We start from the raw sequence: 12,684 nt of genomic DNA, 5'->3' as shown, positions 1-12,684 counted from the left end.
CTCGCACAGTCCCGTTATCTGGATGAAAACACGCCCACTCTCTGAAGCTAAAAACCGCATCTTTGACTCTTTCGCTACTGCGGCAAGACACTCATCCAATTTGTAGTAATTACCGTTATTACTGCAGCATTACGATTTTTCACTTACTTATACACATACAACATAAAGTGTACCAGTGGGACAATGCAGACTATTTCGAATACGTCACTTCTTCCTGTCAAGTCGTTAACCCACCAGCACCCCTGGTCAATGGTCTTTCTGCTGCTCCAGTTTATTTTAAAAACAGCCGAGTGGACATTCTCCTCGATCCCTTAGATCCGGTGAGACCGCACAATCACCAGGCCATGATTCCCATGGTACACCAACACCACACACTCCACTTGTTTAAAGAGTCACACGGATATGAGGCTACTGGAGAAGCAACGGGTATTATACGTTTACACAGTGTGACTCCACCCAAACAACCCGAGCAACGGGATGTAAACATGAGCATTTTACCTGTGAACTGAATATATACACACAAGTAAATGTGGACTGAAGAAGGCAGCTGTAAAAAAAAGTAAAACAAAGTGACACATAACACAGGAGTCATTGTTGAGTTGCTGTTATTATTTTTGTAAATTTACACCAGAGCAATCCACAACAATGTGAACACAAACTGCTTCCAAAATGTCCCCACAAGGACTGCAAAGCAGTGTTGCAGAAATAGTTCGAACAGTATGGATGACCTCATATATTTTCAATTTATCGTGCAGGTGTTTGAAAAGATCTCTTTCATACCAAACTCTTCACAGGTAAGTCAAGTCTGTAGGAAAAAAAGTCTTTGTAATGTTGCCACACAACACCGACTGAGGGGAGTCTTCATATCGCCCCCTGGTGGAGAAGTACAAGTATCTACTTCTGTCATCAGTTCAGCACCGTGCACATAAAAGAAGGCCATCTATGTTAAAAATCACAGTTAAGGATGCTACAGTCCTGCCCTTTAATGAGTTAATGAGGCAGAGTGGTGATTCTCATGCTTTGACTGGCGATGGGGTACGACACCATCGGGGTGGTGGCATGACTCATGGTGATGCCGGGCATGGGCTGCGTCATGGACACAACCACCGGGGCCACAGATACAGCCACTGGCGCCATAGAAACAGGTGGCGCCATCACTTGGGCAATGGTCTGTGCAAGAGCGGCGGAGAGCGGGGTGATCTCAGGGTTGAGGTGAGGCGGAGGGGCTGTCGGCGGGGCAGCGTTACTCTGGGCAGCTGAAGGGGCGCCGGTAGTTACTACCAGGTCGTGCTGGATGACAGAGCGAGGTTGCAGTCCGGCGTTGCTCAGGGTGGTGTGAGTCTGAGCGATGCTATGATTGTAGGAACTTATTGCACCCAAGGGGGGCACCAGACTCTGCTCACTGGGTGAAGGAGTGGAAGACATCGTCATCACCTTGGCCTGGCTTCGGAACTGGGCGTTCTGCTCCAGAAGAACCTCATTTGTGGCAATGAGATTTGAAACCTGAGACACACACGAGACATGGATTAGAAAAGGACCGGGCTCAGGGAAAGTCCACTGCCAGAAACCTTGGCTTTGTGTCCGGCAGAAAGAAAGTTCTTATAAAATGATACTTCTAAACAATATAGCTAATTTAAGTCAAAAATAATTGTTTAGACAGCCATCATTTCTTTACATTTAGTATGTCAACTAACAGCCGTGACCAGAGCTTTTGCAGTTGCTGATTCTACAAGTATGTGCAGAATGATTAAGCACCCTTTAATCTTTAAGGTGTGTGTGTGTGTGTGTGTTTGTGTGTCTTATGATGTCTTTTCCTATTATTAAATGTGCCCAAATATATTCATTGGGGTTTTAGTCGGATGACTGAAGGTCAGCTGCTTCTTGGCCTTAAAACGGGTCTGACATATCTCTGCTTGTTAAGGGTGATTAGTGCATTTATTACAATACTATTCTCTTGTGCTGTCATCTCTTATCAAAGACTATTTCTATAAAATGTCTAAAAGAAGCTGCAAAACTTCACATTTGAGAGGCTTAAACTACATTTTTTACTTAGAAAAATTACTTAAACAATAATATTACTAATATAGTTTCTGGTGACAGACTAATTGTTTCAGCTCTACTTCAAACTTTTGGCCCTAATAGCAAGTTTTGTTCAGTTCATTTTTTCCATTTCATCTATCCAAGATGTTCACTTGGTATGCTGGTCTTCGGATGCTGTGGGAACTTTAGATGAGAAGTCTTGTGTTGGATCACAAGGATTTCTTTGTTAAAATCACCTCTCAGCTCCTCTAAGAAACTTTACTTTGCGTGTGATTTGGCAGTGAGCTATAATAAAACTGTCCTTGTGACTAAAGTTGTTATAAAATAGTCCTTTCACATGACATGATCATGATTCATTCAGTAAAGCAAGTTACATTTGGGCCTGCGATAAATTCCTTTGTGGTTGTTTGTTGTTAAGACTATGACTTTGTTAACATACTGTATTGCACTACATTATGTAGTCAAATGTGTTATTTTGCACACCATTGTATCTAGTATTAGTTGTACAAAAAGCTGAATTAGCATTTCAACAACATTTTTTTTAGATTTGACTGAAATACAAGTGCTATTAATGTCAAGGCCTACCAAAATGTTAGTTTTTTACCATCTCTCATTCTGACCTGCTTCTTTAACTCCTCCACTCTCCTCCTCAGTAGGGAGTTCTCCTCCTCCAGGAACCTGAACTCCAGAGAACGCGGTTGCAAGGTGGCTTGAACTCCCAGCTCGTAGTGCGCACCTCCGCTCACATCTGCCAGGCGCAGCCCCTCCAACCGCCGCCTCTTCAACTGTAGAGCAGTGTGGTCCATGGAGGCCTCTAGGGAGCTTGCATCAAACAGCCCGCTTTCCAGCAGAGGGTCATACACTGAGCATGAGCTCCTGTCAAAGCGCCGTGGCCCTGTAGAACCTATGGACAGACAAGTGCTCATCCCACCTCCACCTACCCCCCCAACTCCTGTGACACCTGGATCTCTGCAACCAGCCAGGCTGGGGCAACCCATCCCCATCCCCATACCCATCCCCATCCCCATCATGCTACTTCCACCTCCACCTCCCACAAGTCCTTGCATTCCTCCACAGGCACCTGCTCCTCCCCCACCACCTATCCCTACCCCAGCATTCACCATTCCACTGGTACCTTGCCCTATAACACCACCCACTCCAACCCTGGATGGCTCATATTCATAGTCTTTTTGGACATGGCGAAATTTACACTTATTACCCCTCTGGCACTCCCCCTTCAGGAAGTCTCTGCAGATAGGGACTTCCCCACGGCTGTGGGGGAGATCCATTGGGGACAGGCCCAGTCGTGCTGCAACTTTCCCTCTTAGTCTGAGGGGTAGCTCTCCTGATTTCTTGTAATAGTCCTCATCCTCTTTAGATCCATGGACAAAGCGGCAGCTGGAGCGCATACACTCTTTGTTCTGGTGGTCATGACAGAAGACAAATTCATTCTTTTGCACTCCCAAGTCCGGCACCTCATTAAAGTCTGGGTGTCTAAAGCGGCAGCGCTTTCCTCTCTTGCAGACATTGCGTATGAAGTCCCTGCAGACACCGCTCAATTCCAGTCCTGCACCTTGCCCCCCACCTCCACTGTTCCCGTTCCCGAGCGCCCCTCCACCCCCCATGCTCCCAGAGCCAGAGACGTTGCCTCCGAGACTTCCTCCTGAACCACCTCTGCCCTCCACCGTGGCCCCTGCCAAACCAGAACCAGGTCCTCCTTCCTCACCCAGACTACCACCACTCCCACCGCCACCTGACAGGTAGGAGCTGTCCCGGTCAGGCATAACGCTTGGCCCAGCTCAAGGAGAAAACAGCACTCATGGGTGGGAGGGGGGCGGACATGACCTGCCAAACATTCACAAACAGAGTTAAACAAGTCATGATTAGCTTTTTCCTTGGAGTACTGCAATTTCCTATTCAAAGATCTGCAAGACAAAAACATAAACCCATGATTAGCTATTAGCTTTCAAAGTGGCTGGCTCATTGGCTGAAATGTTAGGCTAGTTTGTGATGAGCCAGGCCAGTGCAGAATCAATCACCGGCCATCGCCGCACAAGTGGGTAACTGAAGCCCCATAAGATAGAGAGCCGCAGTTTATAGAGCAAGGCCCTGCAGTTGCTCTACACCAAATGAAAGACCCAGGGCATGATGGGAAATGCCTGGCTGTCGCCTGATCAAAGAGCTGATTGGCCCTTGGTTTTGAAAACAAACACCATGTTTTAAAGAAAAACATAATTTTCCGTGTAGATGTAATATTTACTGCTAGATTGTTTGCTATTAGTCTCACGCTGTGCAATGAAGGTAAATATATTGTGTGGTTGATCATAACAATAAAGGTTATTCATATAGCACTTACCAAAACAAGGAGCAATGACAAAGTGCTTTACAAGGTAAAAGAATAGAGTACAATGTAGATACAATTCCACATGTCATTACAAATTATCCAAACGTGGTCTGCAAACTACAGGTAGCCTACAAATGACATCTAACAGGATGTAACTATTTCCATAACTTCCTGTATATCTTTGCAGGTTAGTGGAAACTGTCTGACTCGACAGCAGCTTTTTAATCATCGCCCCCTCCTGCTGCCGCCTCCTGATATCGTACCCTTTTTTTGTGAGTCGCAGTTCATCTCTAACTAGCCTTTTAGCACGTGACAAAACCTGGTAAATAATAAGTAACGGCAGCATTGTTGTTGTTGTTGTTGCCACTGGTTTGGTGAAAAAAACGAAACATTGGATTAACACCATGCGAAGATCCACTGTATAGGGTAACGTTAGCTGTCAGTAAATAAAGAGCACCCGGATCATGTAACGTTAGCCTACCTAAATAAGTAGCTAAGCCTTCCCATTTAAGACTTACACTAGCTAGCGAATGCTATCTAGCTAACTAGCTAAATGCTAATGTTGTCTTACCAAATATAAACTAGAAACAGGATCCAGAGAATAGCCGAGGGACTCCCACGCAGAAACGCCCTGCTCTCGTTCACTGAAATGTATATGGCTGCAACGTCAACCAGACATGTGTTTTTCTTTTGTTGTTATGGCAATTCCTCAAAGCCCTGGTCTGTTTACCACATTATTGCATATTTTACTACCAACGAAGAAGACGCTCTTCCTCTCCGTTTCATCCAGGTGTCATTTGAGTGCTCGTCCGCCCTCTAGCGGCGATAATGCTGCAGTGCACTGAAGTATATTAAACTTATTTTTAAAGTTGTAAAGGTTTTCATCGTATACAGAGGTAGCCTTATCGCGAAACGACGGCGAGCTAAGCTAGAAACAACAGCTGCATATTAAGAGCATTTAATTTGATACACTTTCACCATTACGTTTGGGCTGAAATATGCGGAACATAGTCTCAAAGGTGTCAGCTGGGTTAAATTGACTATCCGTGTGTGCGCCTTGGGGTTTAGACAGTCAACAAGGTCTGCTGAGCGCTGCTACGCTGACGTGTAGACTGCACCCCAGATAGCCGTAATAACAAGATGTGTTGTCAAACCGCAAGACAGCTGTAGCCCACTTCCAGAGAACGTCTTTGTGTAACAGTTCCTCATCTGTGCTCAGAAGCCCAGCATGGCAGCGCAAGGTGTTTTCCGCTGGATGCAAGCCTACGTGGTCATGCTGTACTGCTTCACCGAAGCCCTGTCCGCCGCCGCCTCAGACTCCAGCAGAAGTTACTACGATACTCTCAGTGTTGAGCCATCAGCAAGTGACAGCCACATTAAGAAGGCTTTCCGCAAACTGGCCATGAAATACCACCCAGACAAGAACAAGAGCGCCGATGCAGAGAAGACTTTCAGAGAGATTGTTGAAGGTAACACTTTACCATAACCTTTGTTTGTATTGCAATCTATTTTGTATGTAATTTACACAAGTGACATGGATTGTACCACTTCCAAAACAGATGCTTTTTTTTATTCTCCTGATCCAGTCAGCTGCTCACAGCTAATACTGATTAGTATTAGTATTAGCAGTCTAAATCAACTTCCATGAAGGTTTAGTGTTTAGTGTTATTATGGAGGCTGTAGTTTGTGGTGCTGTTGATCTGTTTGTACAGAGACGAGTTTCCAATAATTGTATTCCCTTATTGACATAAATGGGGAGAAACATTTGAAAAACGTGCTATACAGCAAATGCAATAGAATTTTAACATCACCACAGACAAGTTGAATTAACGCCCCTCTAAAACAGTTTCACCCAAAAAAACGGAATATTATAACCTTCATGAAGTTATTGCAGGACGGTCTTCTCAGACTGTATTTTAGGCAGGTGTACCAGATGAACTTTTCAATGTGCTATCTCCACTAAAGATAAAGTAATTTCCCTGTTTCCTCCTCCCTAGCCTACACGGTGCTCTCCAACAAGGAGAAGAGGAAGCTGTACGACGTTGTGGGCCACAAGGCTTTTGTAAACGACGAGGCCTCTGTTGACCAGGACGATGAATATAAGACGAGCTTCTCCTTTGGTTTTGAAGACCTCTTCGGTGGCTTCGATGGTAGTCCCTTTGTGGAGGAGCCATTCTTCCACTGGACCTTTGCTCAGGATGGGGAGGATGAGAATGGGTTTTATACCCATTACGGTGAAGAAGAGCTTGGCCAGAGTTTTTCTTTTGCGGATGAAGAAGACGACGACCTCTACTACTAGATGTTTAGCACCTTTGACCCTGTATCCTGTGTGTCTGTTTTAGTGTACTGACTTTTAAAAAAAATAATAATAAAGTCTCCATATTTAATTGTTTTCACAGTATCTGTGTCTTGTATGTAGAAATTCAGCTGAATAGACCTTTAATGTGTTTTTAAAGCGCTGCATTGACAGGCACATGGTTCTGAACTGCTTACCCCTATTCCTCTGATCTTCACACCACGCAGTTACAAAACAAAGGGGATTGAGTATTTTTAAATTGTGGAATAGTTTGCCATTAAAAAAAACACCGCTTTCGCCTCCATTGATACCTTTAAAACCCATTGTCTTTTCTTTAGCCATTTTATTTAATCTCTTTGTAAAGCGCGTTGGTCAACGTTTGTTGTTTTTGAATTTGCTCTATAAATAAACTTGACTTGGCTTGACTAAGGAAGCTCTGTGTGTTCTGCCTCTTTTATGAGAAAACGTGTAAGTTCAATGTTTGAGGTTGTAAGGTTGACAGATGGGGGAACCAATCGGACTGCTGGGCCACTTTTCCTGTGTGGGTGTGTCGAAGGTCCTGAGTTACTGACTAACACACAATTTACTCATCTTTTTTTCCCCCTGTGCCAGCACTTTAGGTCTGGCACTGTTTTACTCCATTTCTCACAGGATTGTGCACTTTGACCCAGAGGATATCCTGTGCCTTCTCAGCAGTTGGAGCGTGAGCGCACAAAAGCCAACACAAGACCAAAGATCTTTCCAGCTTTATGCACTTTTATCGAGATAAACGGAGATTTAAGCATTCTACGAAGCAGATAAAAGACATACTGGAACCATTAACTTACAGGCGTCACAATGATGGTAAGTATGCCTGAAAACCTTCTTTTTTGACAGCCTCTGAGTGTCATGTGACTTTCTCTCTATGGAGATTTACAGCATGGGCTGTAAGTGAAGTTTTTAATTCCCTTTAACTTTGGCTTGCACACTAATGTGAATTTACTTCCAGCTGTTGATACAATTGTTTGTCACATTCAATTACAGGAAGAAGTAAACGAAGAGAACTCTAATCTGAGTGTCCATGGTCACAACATCAAGGTTACAGAGGTGTCGATAGACGGGGACACACTTACCTTCCTAATTGTATCTCAAAAGGTGGGTTTGCTGCACGCTACATGAGATCTAGATTAATGCAGAAAACCAGTTGATGTGTTTGAATTATAGTATTGCAAAAACAGACTCTGATGACATGTTGTCTGTCGTCCGTGCCAGCTGTCTGGGACAGGGGAGTACCATGTGGACCGGACCTATGATGATTTTGAATGGCTGCAGCAGCACCTGTTCTCTCAGGAGGATGTGCCCGGGATGCAGGGAGTCATAGTCAGTGCTTCATTTCATCTGCCCACTGTCCCTTATTTCACTTGTAAACTTATTCATACTTTTCTGACAATAACAAGACGATTAGTACTGGAATATCTATATGTGGAGTCGGTGACGATACAAAGCAACATTTGGATTCTGTTGAAAACGTCCTTTTGGAAGTGTGCATGCTGCTTTATGTTACCTTTCTTTCACCCCCAATTGCCTCCCGTACAATAGAATTTGAGCTAAACTGCAGACTTTGTTAACACAAGTGCATAAAAGGATGTGTTCTTGTAACACAGTGCTTTTGTAACTGAGAAAATCACAAATCAAAAATGCTTTCGTCATACAATGACTCAAACACGTGGTTAGAAAAGGTGCTGCAGCCAGCCAAGTTATGTGGAGCAGTTTGTGTCTCTTAAAATGCTCCTCCTTTCATTCTTAACCTCCTCCTTTACTTTGTAACCAGGAAGCTACTTTTAGAGCTGCCATTCTGCCAGCTGGTCCAGTACTGTGAGAAAATAAGCCACAGCTTTGTGGTCTGATTGGATTCTTTCAGTATCCGATCAGGAAGTATTTTTTGTAGACTACCTCTAGTATGACCGTGTGTGCAGTGGGCCTGAGTTTGTCATGTATTGTATAAGATCATGCCGTGTCTGATCCAGGACATAAAGTGTGCATACTGTAAATCCAAGCACTGCACGTTTCAAACGGACTTAACCTTATTGTTGTTCCTCTCCCCAGCCAGGCACCTCATCAAAAAAAGTTTTGTTTGTGGAAAAAAAACTATAGAATAAATCTTGCTTTGACAAACAATATCAAGGAATAAAATCATGCTCTGTTTTTCTTCCAGTTTCCTTCTCTTCCTGCAAAGGCTCAGGTGAACGCATCTGCCAAGGTTCTGAAGCAGCTTGGTGAGTACGTCTGACACCACCTCCATGAAGAAGTAGAAAGTTAGATTTTAAAGTAAAATTAACCAATTGTATGCTCCATTCCAGTGTCTATTGTGTTGCATCGTGTTGAGTGTGATATGAAGTGATGGTGATGATACAAATGTTGATGGTTTCCCTGCAGGTTTCCTTGGTTTAGGAGAGTGGCTGCCATACTGTAAAGCACTGGAAAGCTTCCTCCGGCAGATTGCTGCACACAGCATACTCAGCAAAAATAAAGCTGTGGAGATCTTACTGACGAGCTCAGACGTAAGTGGACACAAATAAACAGCCTGTTTTTTTTTAATTCTCTTTTTAACGATTAGAATTTCATGTCACAAAAGGGCGCAACGTGATACCTTTTTACGAGAGAGGCAGATAATAAATCGTTAGACTTTCCCCGACATTGTTTCAGAAGAGAAAATGGAACAGGTCATGTGACAAATATAGTGTCCTCCACATATAGGGAGAGGACGGAAGGCAGGTTTCTGCCTGTAGTCTGGTACCAGAACTAATGATTCATTCAGAATGATCTTCTGGACACTTTTAGAGGAGCCTTTTGTATGTGGGCCTGTAATCAGTGTGGACTTTAGAGAAGGCAGAGCCTGAAGTGGGATGCAACTATAGCGGAACTTTTGTCTGTAGATAAACAAATGGAAGAACGAAACATTAAACAAGCTGGTGAAGTGTCGCAAAATGAGTGCATTGACCATTTTCAAAAGCGACCGAGTACAAACTCTCAACCTGCTTGATGTGTCTGCAAATAGCATCAAGAGGGTGAAAGAAGATCTCACTTGATGCTTGAATCATGGAAACACATCCTACATTACCTATATACAAAGTATTGATGAGGAATAGTAAGATATAACAATATTAAGAATAAATCATACGGATAAAAGTGTCTCTTTACAAAGCAATGCATGATTTGAACTCTGTATCATAAATGTAATACAAACACATGTATGTATGCAGCCACACACACACACACACACACACACACACACACACACACACAGTAATAGCAGTAATAAGGCCTCTTCACTGTATAAAAGTCAGAGTTTGTGTCAGTGTTGGACGTGTTTCAAGTCCTGCTGATGTGACAGGTTCTATACAAGTCCTTTCCTGTCTGATGATCCTGTCTGATGAGTTTCATCGGATCTGGAATGCTATTTATCGGGTATAAGCAGCTTTTATAGTGACATGGGTCAAAAAACACCCATGACTAATTTTGGGAAGATTTCATATACTGTACATACTGTGCTTGAAGAATGTTGCAGCTTATTTGTGTCTGTGGCTCTAGCCTCCAGGCAGACAGAGAGTAAAGAAAAACATTTTCAACCGGCTGAGTCAAGCTGTGGAAGAACGGAGGAAAGAAGGCCATAAGGTACACAAGTGCGACTCATACGAACAGACTTGACAGCCTCCACACCTCTCTGTTAGGTTTTACTATCGTAATGTGTTGTGTCTGCAGGATGTGGACGAGTTCTTTCAAAGTGAACGCGATCACAACCTTGTTCTAACCGGCTGTGCCAAGACTGCAGCTGAGGTGAGCCAGTCACCTGTTGGTTTTGTGTCTGTGTGTATTTTGTGTCCTCCTCCCTTTTTTTCTGCTCTCACACAACCAGAGACATTGTTCCTGTTTGATTTTTGCACTTTTATTTTTCTTGTAGAGATTCCTAGATGTGGTGCATTCTGAGCAAAGTAAGAACACTTCATTTACATTTGTCGGAGACAAGAAGTGCTTATCGTTTGGCGTTATTTAGGATTTATTTGTTTTTTGTTTCAACAGTTAAAACCCATAGGAGGATATGTAATGTATTAGTGTTCATTCACATTGCAACGCATATTCTTTCTGTCCCAAGTCTGATGTTAGAGTGTGCTCCATGTGCATTCGATTGCAGAAATAGCAGTGGCCTGTGGGCACTTCTCAGCTTCTCTGCATCTCTGTGTGGAACCAGGGGAGGATCCTGACAAACAGGCTTTCTCTAAGTGAGACAGTAATATCATTGATCCAAGGCCAAAAGCACGTGTTCTTCAAATGAATGCGTACAAGTTCCAATAAATAAGCATGATAAAAAAACAAAACACTTTCTTCTTCTTACAGGGTTTGTGTGAAATTATCAGAAGTCTTTGATTCTATGAAGGTAAGTTGTTTGAGCTTTTTAACAAGAATATATTTACAATGCAATGCACCATTGGGTTGGCAAACACATAATGCGCTGGTGTGCGGGCAGAAAAACATGACAAGTGTTGCTGAGAACAACATGAACACTCTTGGGCTCGGCCTGGACATGGAGTCACGCTGCCAGGAGGCAGAAAAGGTGCGTCTTCTTGTTCTAAAGTCATTTTATTAGTCATCGTATGCGTATGTTGTCTCTCCATCTACCATAAATCCTGGCCTTATATTGAAGCGTGAAATGCCACAATGAAACCTCTGATGATTATCATGTCCAAAACAGGAGATGCTCTTCAGGAGAACCTGTAAACTAGTGGAGTTAGAGACCGCCAGAAGGAATGCAGAGAAGGCCAAACCTTTAAAGAAGGCTGCTGTGAGTGTACTCGAGTATCACCCGAACAAACTGCTGGATCAGATGTGCATGCTTTCTTGTGGCCAGCAGGTGTCAGTGACGCTCTGCTGAGTTCATTCAGTAGTAGCCACGGACCTGGAAAGCTGTTGAGAGGATGTCTATTGCAGGTTTAATCCGTATGAAGTGTATAACGATGATTAACATCATGCTCCCCCTAATCATCAGATGGAGGAGGCGAAGAAAGCGGCGGAGACAGAGTTTGATCACATATGTGGAGTGGCTAAACAGGAGGTAAACCATCAAATTGGATTCTCCGTTTCCTCAAGGCTTACCCCGTCGCTAGAGCGTCGTGTAACATCCTTTTTTGTTGACATTCACACACTGTGTTTTTTTCCCAGGTTGCTCGGTTCAAGGCCGCACGTGTGGAGATGCTGCAGCAGGCCCTGATTCAGTGGTGTGAGCAGCAGCTTCTTACAGCCAAAGAAAGTGCTGACCAGTTTAACCAGCACCTGCAAGCCTTCAGGGCGATGGCCTAGTGAACCCACTCTTAATGAAGCATCCTCAGTGTGTCTAAACATAGCACGGGATAACCCAAACATGTCCCTCACGCTGTTGGTGCCATGGTCTGATGCTTCAGTGGATCCAGTGTAAATAAGGAAATGTAATTGAAAGAGAATGGGAAACCTTACTGATAATCAAACAACTCTATAATTTGTACACTCCCTCAGTCCCTCTTCAATCACACTCCACCATTAAAGCCCCGGTAGAAATGAGGGGTTTGATTCGTTAGCAGTAGACTTGTAGTCGGGCGAGGCCATTGTGTGTGTGTATTTGTTCTATTCTCCACTCGTACGCTTGTGCTGAGAGTGTGTTGTGCTGCTCTCCAGCCACCACATCAGCCAGGGTCACGCAAAATAAAGTGTGATGAATTGATTCCCAAAGTACCTGCTTGCCTTTGTGTGTGTTTCTTACTCCTGGATCATTAATCAGTTGGTTTGACTGCTCCGGCAAGGACGTGGCAACAAGGGCGATCTGTGTCGGCTTTTTGAAACTATTCTGGCTTTTTAAATATCTGTTTCCCTTACGCTCGTTGTGTTTCCCATATGATCGTATGAAACCTGGAGCGAGGTCTGGCGTAAAACTAAATAGAATAAAACTATGGCGGACTTAGCTGAAACAAATTCTGCACATAAGCACAATGTAACC

General features: G+C 43.7%; 3 protein-coding genes across 4 annotated transcripts; 2 read left to right on the top strand and 1 right to left on the bottom strand.

The window, feature by feature from the left end:
* Positions 1-607: 607 nt before the first annotated feature.
* On the bottom strand, positions 608-5,127 carry zc3h10 (zinc finger CCCH-type containing 10). Its single transcript, XM_079184556.1, has 3 exons — positions 4,956-5,127; positions 2,661-3,885; positions 608-1,503 (listed from the first exon to the last, which is right to left on the bottom strand). The coding sequence occupies exons 2-3, from the start codon at positions 3,822-3,824 to the stop codon at positions 991-993; spliced, it is 1,677 nt and encodes a 558-aa protein (XP_079040682.1). The 5' UTR covers positions 3,825-3,885; positions 4,956-5,127; the 3' UTR covers positions 608-990.
* LOC306714525 (dnaJ homolog subfamily B member 9-like) lies at positions 3,965-7,105 on the top strand. 2 transcript variants are annotated; one of them, XM_079184569.1, is made up of 3 exons: positions 3,965-4,656; positions 5,604-5,853; positions 6,382-7,105. In XM_079184569.1, the coding sequence occupies exons 2-3, from the start codon at positions 5,613-5,615 to the stop codon at positions 6,681-6,683; spliced, it is 543 nt and encodes a 180-aa protein (XP_079040695.1). In that variant the 5' UTR covers positions 3,965-4,656; positions 5,604-5,612; the 3' UTR covers positions 6,684-7,105. The 2 variants fall into 2 exon arrangements, with proteins under 2 accessions (XP_079040695.1, XP_079040694.1); XM_079184568.1 differs by lacking the exon at positions 3,965-4,656 and having other exon boundaries at positions 5,372-5,853.
* Positions 7,106-7,517: 412 nt separating this feature from the next.
* Positions 7,518-12,416, top strand: LOC306715857 (sorting nexin-6; the record flags this gene model as incomplete). Its single annotated transcript, XM_079186336.1, has 14 exons — positions 7,518-7,523; positions 7,704-7,814; positions 7,932-8,039; positions 8,875-8,935; positions 9,096-9,220; positions 10,251-10,334; positions 10,422-10,496; positions 10,621-10,651; positions 10,852-10,939; positions 11,055-11,094; positions 11,185-11,271; positions 11,410-11,499; positions 11,704-11,769; positions 11,877-12,416. 14 exons carry the CDS (start codon positions 7,518-7,520, stop codon positions 12,012-12,014), a joined length of 1,110 nt encoding a protein of 369 aa, XP_079042462.1. The 3' UTR covers positions 12,015-12,416.
* Positions 12,417-12,684: the final 268 nt, after the last annotated feature.

The sequence above is a fragment of the Pholis gunnellus genome, assembly GCF_910591455.1.
Source record: "Pholis gunnellus genome assembly, chromosome: 3".
In the NCBI taxonomy this organism is placed as follows: domain Eukaryota; kingdom Metazoa; phylum Chordata; class Actinopteri; order Perciformes; family Pholidae; genus Pholis; species Pholis gunnellus.
Note: the sequence above shows the minus strand (reverse complement) of the source record. Positions and strands in the feature narration are given on the sequence as shown.